This window comes from Falco punctatus, assembly GCF_963210335.1.
Source record: "Falco punctatus genome assembly, chromosome: 2".
In the NCBI taxonomy this organism is placed as follows: domain Eukaryota; kingdom Metazoa; phylum Chordata; class Aves; order Falconiformes; family Falconidae; genus Falco; species Falco punctatus.
Genome location: NC_137581.1, coordinates 110,608,062 through 110,627,866, shown reverse-complemented (window position 1 = coordinate 110,627,866; position 19,805 = coordinate 110,608,062). Strand labels below are relative to the sequence as shown.

The 19,805-nt window shown below is 37.8% G+C and overlaps 1 protein-coding gene across 4 annotated transcripts in view; it reads left to right on the top strand.

The window, feature by feature from the left end:
* GBE1 (1,4-alpha-glucan branching enzyme 1) overlaps nucleotides 1–19,805 on the top strand; it is a 168,737-nt gene that overhangs the window by 145,278 nt on the left and 3,654 nt on the right. For 2 of the 4 annotated variants that reach the window (XM_080374521.1, XM_080374522.1), the window contains exons 15-16: nucleotides 10,847–10,964; nucleotides 12,737–12,799. In XM_080374521.1, coding sequence (XP_080230647.1) covers nucleotides 10,847–10,964; nucleotides 12,737–12,799 — 181 coding nt within the window. The remainder of the gene's footprint in view (nucleotides 1–10,846; nucleotides 10,965–12,736; nucleotides 12,800–19,805) is intronic. The other 2 variants (XM_080374523.1, XM_080374524.1) reach the window with 1 other exon arrangement.

Below are 19,805 nucleotides of genomic sequence, written 5' to 3'. Positions count from 1 at the left end.
AATTAATCGGGTACCTAGGCATTGGGTTTTCTGGGTGTGTAAGTGCCCTGCACACATTGCTACAAAAATTCTACTCCTTGGCAATTACAGCTAAGGTGAGATTAAACAACAGCTCACGTGTGTTCCCAATGTGATATAAACAAAGCATACAGATGATATTTCATATTTGCAGTTTATATCATATTTTAATATGTTAGTGTCAATACACATCCTTGTCTTTTAAGTGTGTGCAGTATAATTTTATTTACATCGTAACTTATAGAGAGTTTAAATTTGAAAGGGCCTTATTAAAGCATAAAGATCCAGATTAGCTTTTCATTCACTAACCTAAAGTTTTTATAGCTAATGAAACTGCCAGTTACCAACAGTGTGTTTGCATTTGTTCAGGTTTCATCTGACTAACCTCTCCTTCCCCAAGCAAACAGTGGATTTCGTGGTTCTCTGTCCTCCAGGTGTGATATGCTCAGCTGCCTTTGGTGGTAACGGAGGGCTTTAAATGCTGCTGCTCTTCTGTGTGAAACATAGTGTACCTTCACCTCTGCTGAGAGCCTTGTTCATTTCGTTAAGGAAGCATCTGTCCCCTTTTATGGTACTGTACTGTTTGGAACTCTGAGAGGAGGTAGTTCTCTTAATTTAGTGTACTCACTTGGGAATTGCAAATATAGACTCTTCCCCTTTTCTACAGCCTTCCCCTATTCATTTTATTCTGGGGGAGTTCAGTTCGTGAACCAGGGGAAATTCCTGAAAACCCTCTGGGAGGGAACTGTTGCCAGCTGGCTCTCAGCCTGATTTAACCTTGGATTTTTAAGTCTGAAGGTAGGAACCTTCTCTTGCTTCCAGTATCTCAGATTCTGAAGATGCAAATCATTCTGAATAATACATATACTAAGGCAGACATATTGCAAGAGACTGTGCAAGTTCTGGTTCACAGAGCTGGCCTGAGATGATCTTCAGGTTTCAAAACCTGCAGTGTTTTGCAATGTTGTCCCTCAAGGTGAACATAGCAGTGTTTCCCATGCCAGGAGAATAAAAGAAAGTCCTTTCAGATGGAAAAAAATAATCTCATGAAGACACTGCTAGAATTGGGTCTGTTTGTTTTAGCAAATACTTTTGTCTACCCCAAATCTGTAGTTTTAGCTTATAAAAGCAGATTTAATGTATCTTCATCAGACTTCCCTGAAACAAAATGTAGGAAGTTGCTGTGGTTTCTGTTGATGATATAAAAATCATATTTCTTCTTAGCTCTTGTGCATAAAAAGGAGAAAATAACAATGGAGGGAAAATGAAAAAGCAAGTTTAACTTAAGTCGAAACCTTTTGATTTGGCTTGTAAGTGTTGGGGGGGGTTGCTTTTCTCTTTGGCCTTTGAAATACGTCTCAGTTATGTTAAGATCTCATTTTATCTGCAAAGCTTATTTATTATTTATATTAAAAAGGTCACTGTGTACTTATCCAAAGTCATCACATGGATTAAGCATTGGAACTTCTTTTCTAAAGGAAGTTCGTCAAAAAAGACGACATACCCTGGTGCCTACAGCATAAACATCTCACTTCTGTTTAGTGCCTGTTGCTAGTGAAGTCCTTGGACAGTAAGATGGCTATAAACACCTTGAACATACCTAAATTTTTCACTTCTGTCTAGGAGAAAGCTAAGCAGTACTGTAACTACCAGTTGCATTCTCAGTGTTTTTTTGTTGGTAATGAAGACAGAATCTGTCCGTTGTCCCATTCCTCTGTGTAAATGTTTGCTTCTGGAGTTGTGAAGGTACCACCGAGTCTGTTAGAGAACTGCTGACATCTTAGTGATAGCTGATATAGGATGCGCTTATACACTTATCATCATAATTGCTTATTTTCAGGGAACGTCAGCTTAACTAAACTAGACATACCTAATCCTTTGTCATTAGAATGGAGAAGATGCAGTTGGTCACTAAAACACTTCTCTGAAACTGACCTCAAAAGCAGAATTGTGTTACAGCAGTTCCCGAAGCATCCTTTGCTTAGCTGGGTAGTGGTAACGAACCGTATGCATGGTCTGAAGTGACAGCACGTTTCAGGTATTGTAGCATGTGATGAAAGAGGAACTAAAACTGCCTTGCTCCTCAAAGGTGAGGAGTCCGTGTGTAATATGTTTTATTCTTTTTGTAGCAGCACACTCTAAACATTCTGCATTATATTCAATTCTCCTCTGGTTGCAAGATCAAAAGGAAAAATTAACATGTGGGTGACAGTGCTATTCAGATTTTGATCTACTTAGTTTGTGTACTGTTGGTAGCTACATAAGCTGTTAGCAGTAAACAGGGGCTAACCTTCGCTGTTTCTGTAATCTTCCTAAGACTAGTGAAAGTGAAACAGTGCAAAAGGATAGCATGATTTCCAGAACATGACAGAGATTGGGGTTTGTTTTGGTACTTCAACGAGGTTTTGGCTAAGTGCATCAAGTATCTTATCAACCACACAAGTCTATAGGAAGTCCATTTTATACTCCACCTAACCACAAGAGATGTAACTTATGTGTGTTCATTTCTTTTAAACATGCTAAGTCTCTCTTGGCTGAGGTTTCTAACCTGTTATTTAAGAATGGCTGACTTGAACAGTACTTTGCATCAGGCAAACAAAAATAATCACAGTTTCCTTATTGCTGCTCAGTCTTCTAGAGTAGTCACACATTTATATTATAGAAGCAACAAAGAACTGTTTATAGTATCACTTTTCAAGTGAAACATACCCGGAATTTAATAACCACCATTGCCCTCCTATTCTTGCTGTCAGCATTCCTTCTTCTTCCCTGCCAACATCCAGAAGGCTGAGGTTTAGTATCTATTTTCCTTAAATACATGGAGTGTTTTAATGTTGACTGACTTTCTTTCTGACTCTTGTACTGCAATTAGAGCCGTGAATTTTATGTATAGCTTTATAATAGAACCTTTTAATCTGAGATTTTGTGGTGGGTTGACCTTGGGCTGGATGCCAGTTGCCCACCAAGCTGCTATATCACTCCCTTCCTCAGCAGAACGTGGGGGGCGAAAACGAGATTGAAAAAAAAACATTTGTGGGTTAAGATAAAGGCAGCTGAAGCAATAGCAAAAAGTCACACCTGGAGAAACAAAGGAAAACAAAAGATGTTACTCTCTACTTCCCATCAGGAGGTGATGCTCAGCTGCTTCCCAGGAAGCCGGGCTTCAGTATGCGTAGCTCTTGCTCCGGAAGACAAACATCATAAATAACGAATGCCCCCTCCTTCTTCCTCCTCTCTCTTGGCTTTTATTGCTGAGCAGACGTCATATGGTATGGAATATCCCTTTGGTCACTTTGGGTCAGCTGTCCTGGCTGTGTCCCCCCCACAAGGTCCTGCCCACCCCCAGCCCACTGGTGGCAGGGGGGGATGCTGGAGAGACAGCCCTGGTGCTGTGCGAGCGCTGCCCAGCAGCAGCCAAAACACGGGTGTGTTATCACCACCTCTCTGGGTACCGGTACAAGCACAGCACGGCGGGGGCTGCTGTGGGGCTCAGCCAGACCCAATACAGATTTAAAATAAAGTAATAGTAATAAAAAAAGTGTCCTATAATTAGACAATACGGTCACATGTGAGCTATAACTAGGAAATATCGTCACATGTGACATTTAAGTTTTCAGAACAACTTCTCCACTTTAAAAGGAATTCCTTACAATCCCTTTGGAACTTAAACATGAAGCAGAAGTACTTAAAAGCAAGAGTGTATTATTATTGTTTGGGGTTTTTTTTGAGAACTTAATTTGATACTCTGAGGCGGTTACTGAATAAGCCTGAAGAGCAGATTGCTATAATATGTTGATTAAATTATTTTTAATGAAACGTTTATTTGAATCGTATTGGGAATTGTGGGAAATGTGATGATTCTTTCACAACCTAAGTTTAAGTTTTAGTGGATTGAATTAGTTTAATTAGTGCATGTAACACGTCATTAAATTTGCCTTTATTAAGTGGATGGCTTTGGCCTATCAGTATATTATAGTAATATATATCACTAAGCTGCCGTCATGTGTATCTTCTCAGATATGTTACCAGGTATGGTAAGAGATAAAGATTCCTGCCTCTCCAGCTTACATTTTTGTAGGCAGTCCTCTGTTCTGATGTCACTGAAAATATTATTCTGCTTTCAGCTGTTCTTTATTTGTAGGCTGCTCGCATAGCAAACCTTATTGTACTTTCATAAGAGAGGTGGCAGTCAGTAGGCGTTACAGTCCTTCTGGTCCCACGTGGTTTGGAAGGTCTTTTTCTTAACAGGGGGACAGTCGTAGCTATATGAAAAGTTTCAGCTGGCTTGGAGTCGGAGTCAGTTTTTCTTCCCTTTTACGCTACAGACTTCTCTCTAACTTACTTTCCTTGACATTGGGTTGCTCCGGTCTACATCTTGTTCTCCTGAGATGAGGCACCCTAATGTGAGCTATTCAAGGACTGAGACCTTAAATTTATATGTGAGCCTAAAGGTCCATAAATGTTATTGAGCAATACATAGCTTATCTGTATTTGTATCTTGACACTTCATGTTATCATATACTGCTAAAGTGCAAGCAGGAAAAAAATGATGGAAAAAAATAGTTACTTTGTTACAAATGTTGCCATTTTTACATAGTGTGACACACCAAAGCATTGCAATTCTGGAGTGAATGAATGCTGGAGTGGTACACTTATTGTTGGTATGAATTTAGAGTGCGTAAATATATTTGAAGTCAGAGTGTCCATAAGCAAATAGCTGGGTGAGACCTGAGGTATTACAAATATTGTCATCAAAATGCTGCAAAAGTGTACTTTGGGGGGGGGGGGGGGGGGGGAAGGAAAGAAAGAAAGAAAAAAAAACCCACATCAATTCAGGCTCTCTGACATTTGCAACCTGCACCTAGAGCTCCTAATGAGCAAATAAGGTCACTTGGATGAGTCAGTGGCGGGCGATCGCTGAAGGCAGAACCACCGCTTTGCAGGCTGCTTTGAAGTGTGGTTGTGTAACTGTCCCTGCCTGTTAGAATTCAGGGGGTGTCTGGCACCTGGAGACAAAGGACTTAATTCAGCATCTGCCAAACACTACGTTCTACCAAGGTAGTTGATAGGTTCAGGTTAATAGGCGCCGATAAGAAATACAGCATACTAATGTGGGTATCCGTCTTCAGTCTGCATAGCAAAAGGCACAGGTTTCCGGCGCTGTGAGCCTGCGTAACTCTTACTGTGGCATATGCTATTGCCAATTTCTGTTTCATTGTACGAAAGAAAAAGGAAAACATCTCTATGCTCGTGCTGGAATTTACTTCATGAATTATGCTCTTTCAGAAGCCTTTTCATGAGAAACAGGCAGCTTGAGCTAGCAAATTATTTCTGCCTAATTTGCTTCAGTTTTAATATAGGTGAATAATCAAGTCCTAGGTCAGCTCTCTCTAGTTCTCTGATTGTAGGTAAAAGTTTGAATGTTAACAGGGGAACCATTAAGTTCCCATTTTTTTTATTTTTTAACTGGCTATACCCTTCTGTGGGGTAGTAGTTGGTTCTAGAGGCCTGTCTGCAGTAAAACTTCAATATGAAAACCTTTCCTCTATTCAAAGTTAAAATGGATGAAAGGAGGGAGAAAGTACAGGAAAGAGGCTTAGAGATTTCAGAGATAACTCCTTTTCCCTTCCATAAGAACCCACACCATTATTTTTTTAAAAAAACATTTTTTATGAAGTGTTGGAAGTCTCACTACAATTAAGCTATATATGTATATCCACTACCACCCCTTTTTTATACAAAGCTTGTTATCTTGGCACGGAAGTAAATCAACATTCATGATTACAAGGCAATATGGATTTACACATGTCTAAATTTATATTTGGTTTAAGCAGAAAGCATCCATATTTGGCTGAAGCGAAAAAGCAATAGTACCCCCTTCCTCCCCAGTACTGTGCCATGAGTTGAGTGCTAAATGACTTAAACTATCTTCTAAATATTGTGAGCTCAAGTTCATCAGGCTGAGGTGTTTAATTAGAAAATTAAGCCAAATACTCTCTAATATGCTTTTTCTCAGTTGTAGGTTGACCCCTTAGTCTTCTCCAAAATGAGGAGTGTGTGGAGAGTAGGAACAGAGGCACCCTTCATCTGGAAATTAATTATGCTGGTTTTCTCAGTGAAATTCAAAAATTATTAAAAACAGAAGGGCCTAACCACTTCAAGCTCTTTACAGTCCTCCTTGCAGCTGTACTTTCCTTCATCTTCCCTGTGTTTACGGTGCATTTAATGACTGAGTTCTTGTTTGCCTTACTGTGTTTTAATAGCATATATTTGGTCCCTTTAGCTTCTGCATTATTGTCTTTGTATTCTCTTATGCCTGGCTTGAAAATCTAGTTTCCACTTTCATTAGGCTTCTTTTTAGGATATGAGGTGAATGAAAAGTTTATTAATTAGCCATATTGACCTGTGGCTGTATTTCTTGTTCTGAATGCATATAAATACATCATAAATGATGCTTATGTCCATAGCTTGTTTTTTACAAAATTGATTTCTTCAAGAAATTGCTGGTCTTTGGTATCCTTTCCCTTTTTTCGATCCATCTTAAGAATAATGAGTGTCAGTTCTACAGCTGTTGGTGTGCTTGGCTTTCCTTTTTCTCATTTTGTTTCTTGTCTTTGTTTGTTGCCAGGACCTCTTCTTCTATTTTACAGGTAGTATTTTGTCAGTGAAAATTGCTGTCAGGACAGCTTATCTGTTCTTGCTTTCTGTAGGGTGAATATATTCCTTTGGCTCTGGCTCATTACTGTTGCCTTTGACTTCTCAAGCCAGCTAGTGCCTTTGTACATGAAAATCATATGTCATCTTCATTGTCATCCTGGTGAGCTCTCCATCTGGACACTTTTTCCAACAGGTTTTTTATACATACTTCTGAGAAACAAGCAATGAATAGCATACTGTCAATAGCAAAAGACACGTGGGAGAAAATGTAGATCATGGTGCCAGTAAATACCAGTGAAAATCTGGAGTACCCAGTCAGGATGGGGATTATTGCAATCTAGGTACGACTTTCCTAGCTACAGGTCTAATAGCAGTGATCTTGTCTTTCCTAAGGGAAAGTTGTCCACGGTGCTGACATCAAGCAAGTGTTGGAACAGGTTGCCCAGAGAAGTTGTGCAGGCTCCATCTTTGGATGTTTTCAAGAGCTTACTGGATGAAGCCCTGAGCAATCTGGTCTGAGCCTGTAGCTGGCTTCCAGAGGTGCCTTCCAGTCTGAGTTGATCCCATCCTATGACGGGATCTTTGTGTTCTCTCCTTTAGGCTTGCTCTTGAATACTGTGCCCTACCCTTCTCTGGCTAAAATCCTGTGGTAAGCGAAGGTCACCTTTATTGCTTAGGTGAGCTCTCTTCTCTCATTAACTTGCAAATTCTTAGCAGTGGCTTATCTGAATAGCAGCTTTGTGTGTTTTTTCTATCAGAAAAGTTCTTAAAGATGAATAAATGTTAAAAAAAAACCACCACCAAAACAAAAAAAACCCACCAAAAACACACAAAACCAAACCAGAAAAACCAAACCCACAAGAAAACAAATGAGAACCATGAACCAAACCGGAGAAGCTATTTTTGTGTTTAATTTTCTAAATCAAAATAGTGCAAGGAAATTTGGTGCGTTAATGATAGGTTGCTAATCCACACTTCATAAGGGTTGCTCCTCAGTAATTTCTAGTCTTCTACATTGTTGACTTAGTGACTTTTTTTAATGAGCAAAGTTGGAAAGTCTTGTATATTCAGCTGTTAAATGCTAGCGTGAGTTATTCTACATCGTTTTGTCAGTTTATTCAGCCTGACCTCTGAGAATCCATTTATTACAATATTGAAGATCATTCAGATGTATGCTGCTTCTATGCTAGCTGCTAAAACAGAGGACCCGATATACTTAATATTATTTAAGTGTATTTGATTTGTGATAGATGTTTATGTGAGTCAAACCAGACCATATAGAAAAGAGTAGTTTCTTTATAAATACTCGATAATCCTTCCATTATTTTACAACACATCAGTAGAAGTTCTTACCTGTTCTGCAAAGCTTTTAATTATGCTGGACCATCACCCTCACAAATAGCACTTGGATTCTTTTATAAGTAGTCAGGTTTGAGGAACAAAATACAAATTATCTTATTTTATGATTTGCATTTACTTAGTGGTGTTTTATGCATCATTAAAATGCATGAGATTAAATAAAAAATTGTGTTAAAATATGTATTTCAAAACATCATAAAAGCATAGTAATTCAGTAGTTAATGTGGTAGATAATGACAGCCTTTCCATTTCCAGCTCTGTCTATGCAAGTGTTCATGGCTTTTGCTACTCTCCTCCACTGTAGCAGTTGGGAAATTCAGTCAGAGCATCAAACTGAGCAGAAATTGGGCTTTTTTTGTCTCAGAGTACAGGTTAGTATTTCCAGCATTCTGTCACTGAAACAAGAGGCCCCACTGCAAAGAAAATACTTCTATTCTGTGCTTAATTAAAATGCACAACTGTTTAATGTTTTCGTGAAAGTAGTCTTCAAAAGCCTCGATGCTCGTAAAAATCTGAAATGTGAAAAGCAGCTTTTCTGTGAGGTTTGAGTTGGAAGGCAGATGGGCTTGTATACCGAACTAGTTATTTTTTCCCCGAGACATATATAATTTCTGAAGATCTTAAAATTCTTTTTGAGCCCATTATTCAGGATCTGGTTAACAGTATTTATGCCAGATAAGCTGTGTTGTGAGGTGTGGAGAGGCAGCGATACTAACTTTGTATTGCTAGAGCGCACTGCCAGACATACTTTTATAGCCTGGATTAAGGAAATGGGATAAATTGTTTTAAAATTAGCATATCCATAACAATTTCATTTGCTGTAAATAGTTCTGAGGGAATCATTAGAAATGTCAGGGCTTTAAGCAACATTGATACATCCTTAAATTTAATGTATTGTGTAGATCACAGAGGCAAAGAGTGAAATGCTTGGTTGCAGGAGACGTTCCTGTCATGTTAATAAAACACACAGTGGAGTAGTAGCAGCCATTGCTGATACTAGGTTTGAAAGGGCGTTGGAGAGAGTAACTAGAAGTTGTAGTTTCTGACAACAAATGAATAGTAATTTGAATGTGTTTATAAAATAAAGGGGACAGGGAGGTATATATGTAGTGCATATATAGGACATTGAGAACTAAAGCTGGGAAAGTTTAATTTTCCCAGGGTTTTTTTTGTGGGTTTTTTTTTGTATGTATGTAACAAACATGAAGATTTTTCCATAGAATGTGGTGATCTGCTTTTTCTCCCTTTCGGCACCTGCCCTCTACAAATCAACAACTAACTTGGCAGTTCTGAACCTTTTTCTCATTTTCCTGCATATACTTGTGGGGGAGGGATTACTTAACTGAATTGGTGATTCAGTAGCTAATTGACAGCTTTGCTTTTTTTCCTCATGTACATCTATTTTTCTTCTTCTTTGCTTTCTGTCAGCAAAAGCTGTGCAATTTTCTAGACTGAAATATCTCAGTAAATTTACAGTTACTTTTAGGGTACTTTTTTGTATTATGTCATGCTCCAGTGTTTCTTGTTGCTAGAGATTTAAGTCAGTAAGACTAGTGGTTGGGAAATTTCCTCATCCGATTACTCTCATCCGATAGAGAGTAGTGTAAAAAGACTTAAAAACAATTCTGTTAATACCAAAATCCTTAGGTTTTTGAGCAGGCCTGTTCTCAAAAGGTTGAGCAGACACAAAAACCCAAGCATAGTTTAAGAACCACTGACTTGAAAGAGTGTTGCTTCACTCTTCCCTAATCCTCGTAAATACAAGTTCTAGCAGAACAAGGTTCTTCCATGGTGTGAAATTAGGGAGTCAGATTGTGGATTGTAGAGCACTGTTACTTCCCTCTATGTTTTGGGTGGTGGGGAGTGGAGAGTGAGGCTTTAGGTTGTAACTTCAGGAGGGAGAGGGATGTTTTAATTATGTCAAAGAAGAAATTCAAAAGTACTGAAATAATCATAAAAATTAAAACATTCTATTTTTTATTGTCCCACGTAAGAAGAAACTGATTTTCAAATATGTGTTAGCTCTTTAGTTACCCATTTATTTCCTTACATATTTCAGTTTTCTTCTTTCAACTGTTTTTTTTTTATCTTATTTTTTACTAAATCTGTTTGAATCCTTTTGAGTATCTGTACAGGTATTCCAGCTCATTACACTTTCTTAAATAACTCACCCCATTTAACAACTGAAGTCAGAATGTTTGTCTCTTGAAAGGTGGTCTTTTAAATAGAAGCTTTCTTTTGTTCCTCTGTGCTATAATAATTCAAACCTTTTTGAAAAACTCTCAAAAGTTGTGGGCTTTTCTTCTGTAAAATTACGTGCTTTTCTCATTAACACTTAATCAGGCTATGACAGACTGTAAAATAGTGCTAAACACAGATTGGTTTTGACTGTCACAATTATGTAACTTCTTAAATGCAATTCAAATCCACTAATTTTGTTTAATGGTACATTTTTAGTCTAGTTCATCACAAAAAGTGCTATTCATATCTACCATAATACTGTAAACTTAACATTCATGGAATATTCCAGAAGAGACTGGAAGGTACTTTCTTTACTAGGAGTCACTACTCTACGATGAATTTTTCAGGACAAAATGACACAGCTTCTGTATATTCGGTATGTTCTTTCCACTCTAAGTTTTCTTAGATATTTTTTTTTTTTGGTTGTTACTTGTGCTTTATATTGAGTATATTAGCATGACTTATGTTGCAGCAGTTCTTCTTCTTCTAGTTTGTTGTTTTGTTCTTTTTTTTCTTTGATTTATTTCCCATTTAACAGTAATTTGGCATATTCCTTAATGATTGTTTCTAAGTATAAAATCCTTCTGGATTCTGATGCTGCAGAATATGGAGGACATCAAAGGCTGGACCACAGTACAGAGTACTTCTCTGAAGAATATCCTCACAATTATCGACCTAATTCACTTATGGTAAGTAAGGTTGTTTTTGGGGGTGTTTTTTATTCTATTTTTGTCTGAATAACTTTTGAAATACGGTGCTTATTCTAAGAGTATTTTGGGGGACGGGTGGCTTTTTTAAAATTTTGTTTTCTGAAATTAGCCTTTTTATGAATACAGTAAAGATTACAATGTTATGAGTTGATTATGACTGATAATTTTAACTGATTTTTTTCTCTTTTGACATTACATTTAAATTTGCATGCACTCTTGCAGTGTCTGGCATGCAACATTCCTTGCCAACATGCATGAAAACATTCTAATATGCTTTTGAATTGTCATTTTTAATGATGTTTTAATCATAATTTGCTGTATTTTCATGTCTGAGAAACTCCATCTTCATGCTTGCTTTGTGATTTAAAGCTCTGTAGAAACTGAATCTTGCATTGTTTTCTTCATATCATTTCCCTAACTCCATAAACGCAAATTAGAGCAAATTATGTGTTTGCCAGCTGGCTTTCTCCTCCTCAGTTTACAGAAAAACTTTGCAAAAAGTAACAGAACTACTCTGTTCACATCAAGAATTTCCAGTCCTGAAGTGGTATGAATGGCATATAAAGACTTTCCCACAAATCACTTCGGATGAAGTGGGAGGCATTTCCTTACGTACAATTTCTGTTAGCTGAGATGGTGACTAATAAAAAATTTACCTTTTCAAATTACTCTTCAAATCATAATCACTTATCACAAGTAACAATTCAAAAATGTTGTTTTTCCCATTCTTTATATATGTGTATGTGTACACCTATTTCCCATTATTTCTGTATATATGTGCATATATTTCTGTGTATATGTTCACAAGCACAACAGAATAAAATGTAAAAAGGTAATGAATTAAGGCTGACTTCACTGAGAATGTTCTGAGAATGCTTATATTGCTGACTAGATTTTTCATATCTAAAACATACACATGGGTGAAAGGTCATTATCTCTATGCCTGGGTATATTTATATACATAAACATCTATAAATAAGTTATACAATTTTAACAGGCTACAAAAAATGGACTATCTGCACTGATTTGTGTGGACCACTCCTCTTCCATGACAGAATGGAGACATCAATTCCTAGTGTCACATCTTAACGTCTCTCATGAGATCTAAACTCCTGAGATTTATTGTCACTTTTAATCTCTTTCTCTCTCACACTTGCTATTTCGTTGTATTCAGGGCATTGGTATTTCTCTCATTTACTTGTTTTAAAATAGTGTCGTTAAATGAAAGAATTCCTGTGCCTTCATCATGCTTGGTGTAAAGGTTCTTGGGAACATTTTTTTTTGTGAAATGTCTGTGTGTGAAAGTGCCCTTGTAGCATGGGTAGGTTTCTGTGCCCATTTGTACACAAACTAAGGCTCTAAGATTTCATTCCTGAAGATGACGTAGCAAATTAATGCTTCCAGAATTCTTGCTTCATGTGTCCAATTTAAATATCTTGCTTTGGTGGTTGGAGAGCATCTTAATTTTTTGGCCACTAACTTAACTTTTGCAATCCAATTAACTGTAATTTGGAATGTATATTTCGTATTTAGAATCTTAGATGGTGAGTGCGAGTCATTCAAGACAGAAAAAAAAAATGCATCGAGATGTGAAGATGCAATTTACTAGAAGCATGTGGAAGATAAGGCATGTGACGAGTAAAGCAAGAAATGCACATTTGCAGCATAAACTGTGGCATGGCAATCGCACTTCTGAGTTGGAAAGAAACCCAGCAGCATGGGTCACGTTAACTTTCTTTTATGTCCTTCAGCAATCCAATTCACAGACCACCTTCAGCCAACACCCCAGAAGATGCCCCAAGCACCACATAGAGGTAAAATTCTAGTAAAAGGACACCAAGTAAAAGTAATTGAGGAAAAAAAACCTGGAAAACCTGACTAAATAGTTCAGCAGGACTGAACTCCAAGTAAGAAAGAAAAAAAGTTACAGTAAATACTTCCAGCTGCTATTTTACAACAAAATAGCAAAGTTTGATTTTAAACAGCAATTTACAACCCAATTCTTCAGTAAGCAGTCATCCTTGGGAGTTACTTTAGTCCGTTGCAGTTTCTAAGGTGCAAGTAGAAGTCTTCCCCTCAGATTTTTTTTTTTTTTTTTAAATTTAAGATGTCACCCCAATAAACTCATAAACGTTCTTTTCCTGCTGTTTAACAATTACCTTATTCTTTTTACATAATGCACAAGACTTAAGTTTCTGGTTTCAAAAATGTTAGCTTCTCCTCTACCACAAACATGAACAAAATACTATTGTAGTGACAGATACACCTCCCTTAAGGTAAGTAAGTAAACACTGTCAGCAAAACATTCCCAGCAAAATATGACAAAACGAAATCACATGCAATAATTCTGCTGCTCAAGTCAAGCTTAAATAGCGCACAAATGTGTTACAAAAATAGAAGATTAGATGTGACATGATTCATTCTAGAAACATCACCCAATGAAAGAAATATTCAAAGTGACATTGCAAAATGAGAAGAAGGGAGATACAGAATTCCTGGAGCAAAGAACCCTGGCTGAAGAGGAGGCTGTGTAGGGACCGCCAGGCATTTCGCTGTCAAATTTTGTTGATGAACAGATGATGATTCAGGTTTGTGCAGTAATGCTGCAGAGGACAAGATTTCAAAATCATCACATACTCCTTCAAAACTGTAGAAAAAATGCACAGAACATGTCCTTTGTAATATGACTGATTTAAATAATTATTATAATCTATTTTTTCCATTTCACTGCTTGCTCTGTTCTGGATTGTTAACAAGGATATGAAATGTACATAACTTTCCATGTAATCAAACTTTCTAATAACAAGCTGTTAACCACTTTGTCATTGTGAAAATAGACTCTCTTTACCACAGTTTTATTTCTGTTTACTTCTGCACTGTGGTATTCTCCTAATAGTCTTTTTGGAGGGATGTTCTATGGAAGTGGTGTGCTCTTTCAATGCTTCTATAAACTTTCAGGTTTGCTTATGTCTTATCATCTCTTTGCAAGATGCAATTTAGGTGTTGCACACACATTTCAACTCCTCTCAGATCCTAGTGCCCCTGTATGTATGAAGTAGTTTGTCGATACCTTACTTGGCTGTTGTAGTTGCTTGTGAAACTTAAGATTTCGGGCTGGCAGGGGCAGGGAGGGAAGAACTGTTTCTTCATAACATTAATCGTTCAAAATGTTTTGTCAGTCTTTTGTAAGGTATCCGGACTTGACTGAATTTTACTCTAGTGGAGCTAGATATCAATGTGTGTCCTAGTAACTCATATTTTTGTACCACACCACACCAGCAGTTAGGATTTATATATGAAAACAGTGGGGGTTACACTTTAATACTTTGTGCACCAACAGATCTGAGTCATAAACAGAATAAATGGAATATTGCAGAGTATGTCGTGTCATTGGCAACGTAGTATGCAATTTAATGGGCAATACAATTGGTTTTTTATAGAATTACTTTTTTCTGTAGTTCTTTTCCAATTATTTAAAAAATAAATTGATGTCAAAGTATTCCTTTCCTCCTGTCCCCAATACTGTTTTTTTTTTTATTCTCTATTTTTGGCATCTACCAATATAATCTTTTCACATTAAATGAAACTGAAATTACATAGTTTATTTTAAGGATATCCTTATTGCTGGGTTGGGTTTTAACCTTGACCTTAATGTATACTATTCAATGTCAAAGAGCAACTTCCTGCTTCCTTGAGTCTATTGACAAAATACTCACATAGACTGAAATGATCTAAAAGCTTTTAGTGACCTTAAATTTGAAAATACTCATTTGAATAACTTTCATGACAAGGATTTATGTATTGAATTTTAAGGGACTGGTTTAGTCTTTAACTGTTTTCTCCCCTGATACGTACAGATATACAGGTTATATGAATGAATGTAGTGAGAAAAGTAACTGCATTAACTAGGGGAATCAGAGATACTTTGATACCAGCGAGGTCTTTTGTTATTTTTACCCCTTGATGATTAAGGCTTACAAATTCATTTGTTCACATTTATTGATTGTTTTGACTTCTTAAAACCACGAGCGAGTGTAATGATTTCAAAGTTATTCTGTTAGTCGTTTTCTTTCATCCTGTTTTATTTTTTAGTCTACCGGTTTGTGTTCGCAAGGAGGTTTTGTTGTCTTTTTAAAGTACTGTTTCTTAACCTGAAGGAGTGCAGAAGGTAATAGAGAAGAAATTGTGAGATACAGCCTGTGCAATGTATGGACTTCTTCTGCATAAATGAAGCAAGACAGTCTGAGAAATGATTTTCTGCATATTCATGCTGTACTGCTGTAAATTGAAAAACAAATTGGAAGGCAGAACTTCACATTATTTTAAGCATACCTTCTTTGTCATATGCGATATCTGACAAAATGAAAATCGAAATGTCTGGGGTTTTGTATAACAAATTATAGTCAGAAAGCAAAAACTATCATGTATTTTATTCATTGATGGTTAATTACATTCTCAGAATACTGTCAGTGTCTGACGATTAGTAGTGATACAGAAACACGAGATTGTCTAAAGCCCTCGTTTTAATTAAAAGTTTGGGATAATTTTGGCACAGATTCTTGTGACATTGCCTTCTGCATCTACCAGCTGCAATATGCAATATGAAATATTTTTCCACACTGCCTGATCTAGCTCTGAGTTCTAGTAATTCTCCCATCTGTTGCAAAATGACCTTGAAATTATTTTTAGAGCTTGGTGTTTTCCAACCCTGAAAGTGGGATGAAGACTAGTCCATTGCAGTTCCAGCCAGTTTCAGTTGTGCTTGCACCTGGTACTGAATCTAGTCTGACAGATCTGAAAGTAGCAGTTGTCATTTGCAAAACTTCTTGCTGGTGGGTATTTAGATACATTTGGAAATTGCTGTGTATTGTAGATCTCTCCCAATATATCTAAGGTGGGATTTCTGCTTATAGCTGCTGTTGTTCACAAGTGCTTCTTGTGTTTGGTATTCTTGTATTATTCTTAGCTTTTCTGATCTCTCATTGCTTGAAATATCTGGATAGTTACAGAAAAAAAGTACAAGGAGTAAGCATTTGTATGGCTGAGAAGTAGCTTGTATTCCTGGCAAGAAGCAGTAGTACCATTTGGTTTTTCCCTGTTTGCGAGATAGCCTACGTGAATGGACTGTGGTCTTGACAGACCGCTGTGTACATTGGTGGGAGACAGGTTGATCGTAATAAATCTTTTTTGTTTCTGTGTTGGAGTGGCTATAGCATTTTGGTGCCAGAAGCTTTGATCTGTGTGAGATTTGCCTAGTGTCAGACAGCATAACTGCCTCGTAGTTTGAATGGACCTGCAGTGTAAAAAGGTCAGAGGTGATGACAAAAAACAATTTTGTATGTATTTGATTAATAAACAACATTCCCATCCTCCATCTTCCTCACTGTTAGCACATCTGCCTGTGCAGTCAGCTGCAATTATTTCACTTCATTCCTGCTGAGTACTCATTGAGAATAAAAAGACTCTCAATGATAGTCTGATGACTAAACGTTTGAACGTTAAACTTTGTCAAAAACTTATATTTACAGCTGAGTCATCCTAAGCCTGTCCCAAACAGATCTGATGCTCTCCCTTCCCCATATTCCACTCCCCCACCAGAAAAGGCCTTGCAAGCCTTCCTGTGTGTGGTTCTAGATGTCTTTGTGGTTTTCTAAAACAGTGGAGTTTGTGTGCCACCTTAGAGACCTGAGGTGCTGAGTAAGCAGCTGGTGTAGAAAGCAGAGGGATGGTTCATTGAGACAATCCGAAGCCCTGAGTAACGCGCTCTGAGCTCATCACTGACCTGCCTTCACCAGACCAACCAGGCAGGTTGGGTCTCCTGAGGCCCTTTCCAAAATGGATGAGCCCAGTAGGGAACAGAGAGCTGGGAAGGGCATTTAAGGTGAACACAGAAAGCCTGGAGCAGAGGAGAAATTCAGAGGATGGTAGTCTTTCCGGATGGTAGTAGAGACATCCATTGGTTAACTATGGATGTATCCTCTTTAGTATTCTGTACTTTGGGTTTTCACTTCTCTCCACGTTCATCAAGTGAGCCTTGTCAAATGGTGAAGACAATGTGAATGGGATAAAAATCGTGATCAGAAAGAAGCAGGTTAGAAGAGCAGGGATCAGTAGAACTGAGGCTCGTAATTGGAAGTGTATAATTCAGCAACAGTGTATGAAAGGGAGAAGGGAAGACAAGAATAAAGTTCTGAGACCTTCTTCCTAGGGTACAGAAAAACATCAAAAACGCTGTATCTTTGATAATCCTTTTACTGATGAATACCTAGGTTTCCTATGAGGGTTTTAATCAGGACACCTCTATATACTTTTATTCTGCTTATCTATAGATAGGTGAGTGTAGATGTCAGGCCATGTACTCCATATAAATATATATAAACCAGCTGGAGATCACCAGAGAGTGGCAAGATGATGATCCTTCAAGTATACTAATAGGAAAAGCAGCTTAAGAAGAGCTGCAGGTCCCTTGTTGGAGGAGTCAAGCCTGTGATGGGTGCTGTGGGCAGCACGGCAGTATTCAGTGCCTTTTTTTACCTCAGGCTCCCAGGGCAAAGCTTGCTCTCAGACCCTTTTGTGCGCCAGTCTGCTACTTTTCAGTAGTTCTTTTCAGAAAGTAGCAGGAGAGCTAGAGGTTAGGGACATCTTATAGATGCTATCTATAGGTGGGATACACCCAGAGATTTGGAAAGAGTTGAGTGATGTGATTGCAAGGCTGCGGGGTATCATTGTGAAAAGTCTTAGTGGTTCAGGGGAAATCTCTGACAACAAAAACAGCCCAAAGGCTGTAGTGAAAGTGAAAGGATGGCTGAGGGATGTGTAGGCCAGCCTGCCTCTCCCCTCGGTCCCTTGAGAAGTCAAGGACCACCTTCTCGTGGAATCCATATCCAGGCAAGTGGGGTATATGAGATGGGTCAACCAGAAAGCCAGCCGGGTTTAGCAAAGGCAGAAGATGCATGCTCAGCCCGATGGCTTTCTGTGATGAAATTACCCCAGCTGTGTGCATGAAGTTGCTGCAGGTGATGCAGTGAGACTTCCAGCTTTTTCTCCTACAGCATTCTTACTTGAGAGCTGAGGAAATACAGGCTGGATAAGAAGATTGTTAGGTGGGTTAAAAGCTGGTTGGGCTGCTACAGTTTTCGTTGTCAGAGGCTCAGTGTCCAGTTGTTGACCGGTATTAGGGAGGGTGTCCTAGGAATTGTTCTCAGGACTGTTAGTGTTTGGAATCTTCAGCGGTGACTCGTGAATGATGAGACAGAGCATTCCACTCAACAGATTTGTAGATGACACTGAGTTAAAGTGAACGGTTGATAAATTGAATGTTAGAGGTCCAATCCAGACACATCTTGATAAATTTGAGGATTTAGCCAACAGAAACTTCATAAAAATTAATGAAGAAAAATTCTGCAGAGGAGTCCCATACATCAGTAAAGATTAAAAACCTACTAGCTGAGTAGCAGCCTGACTGAAAAGGACCAGGGTTATGCTGGATACTAGGTTAAATTGAATGGAGCATGTCACAGACATGTCACAGCGTGTCAGGACAGGTATCTTCATTAATGCATTTCAGTGTGTTGAAATTCTCTTTAAGTTTCTTTATTATAATTTGGACCTAAATAACTTAAAGAAAAAGGAGAGCGGAAAAAACCTTTTACCTAGAAAATGCAAAAAATAATGTAGTTGACATTTCTTTCAGTATTTAAGGAAGACAGAAGTGAGTAATACAACAGAATCTGTACGTTTTGGCATCTGGGGATGCAAGCCTTTTATTGTATTCTATTGCACATTTATAATAAGTACTGTATGTATGTGTTTTGATATGAATTAGAAAAGTGGTTTAAAATATTATATGTAAGCAGGGTTCCTAATCTAAATCAGAGACGTTAATTAAAATATACCTAATGTTACTAATTAGCTTTTAAGAAAGGATTATCCATGGTTTTATATATTTGAAAGTGTTTGAACTCAAACATACAGTAAGATGCTTGCATTTCAACTTGTCCTGTCAGTAATGGATTCCTGATGTTTTTTAATTGTGCCACTTGGTGGCAAATTGTAGCATATGGTTGGAGCACAGTCTGCCCAGTTACACCTCTGGACACTCAGGAAAAAGAGGAAATAAATTTAAATTTGTGGGGCTGTTAATACAGGTAGTTCCAGCTGAGAGGTGCTGAAAGAAAAGGGGTAATACTGGAGGGGAAAGGCTGAAGAAGTTCTGGGATTCAGGGTGTCTGAAGAGCAAGGGGTGAAGGTGAGAAACCTGGGCTGAGATGGTTGAAAACCCCACTGGGATCCTGGGCAGATAATCCCCCAGATTTCACCCTACCTCAGGAAAGGAGCAATCTTTCCAACCTCATTGGTCACATTTACACACACACGAATGTTCTGTGTTCTACTTTAAGAAGGCCAGAGCGTATATACACTGTAGTATTTATGGAAATACTGTTGGGCTGGTGGGAAGGAATAATCCCAATTCATTTGTAACAAGAATTATCTAATACTTGTGTCGTATTTTTCCTCTTTAAAAAAATTTACAGCAGTGGAATGAATAATTAATAGTAATATTTAATAATTATTAATACATTTAATCAATAATTAATATTTAGTCATTGTTCATGCCCTCATCGTTCTGTTGCTTCTTGCAGTTTTATTTAAACCTTAAAGGTGGTTGCACTGACAATGAAAAGAATAGATAAGATTAGGAAATTATGCCGTAAGTGGCTCTTCTATGATTTAGCAAGAAAGCAATCAAGACAAAAACCGCTAAAACTCATGTTTAATATGCCCAGGTAAGGAAAAAATAGTGAGCAAAGTAATAAACTG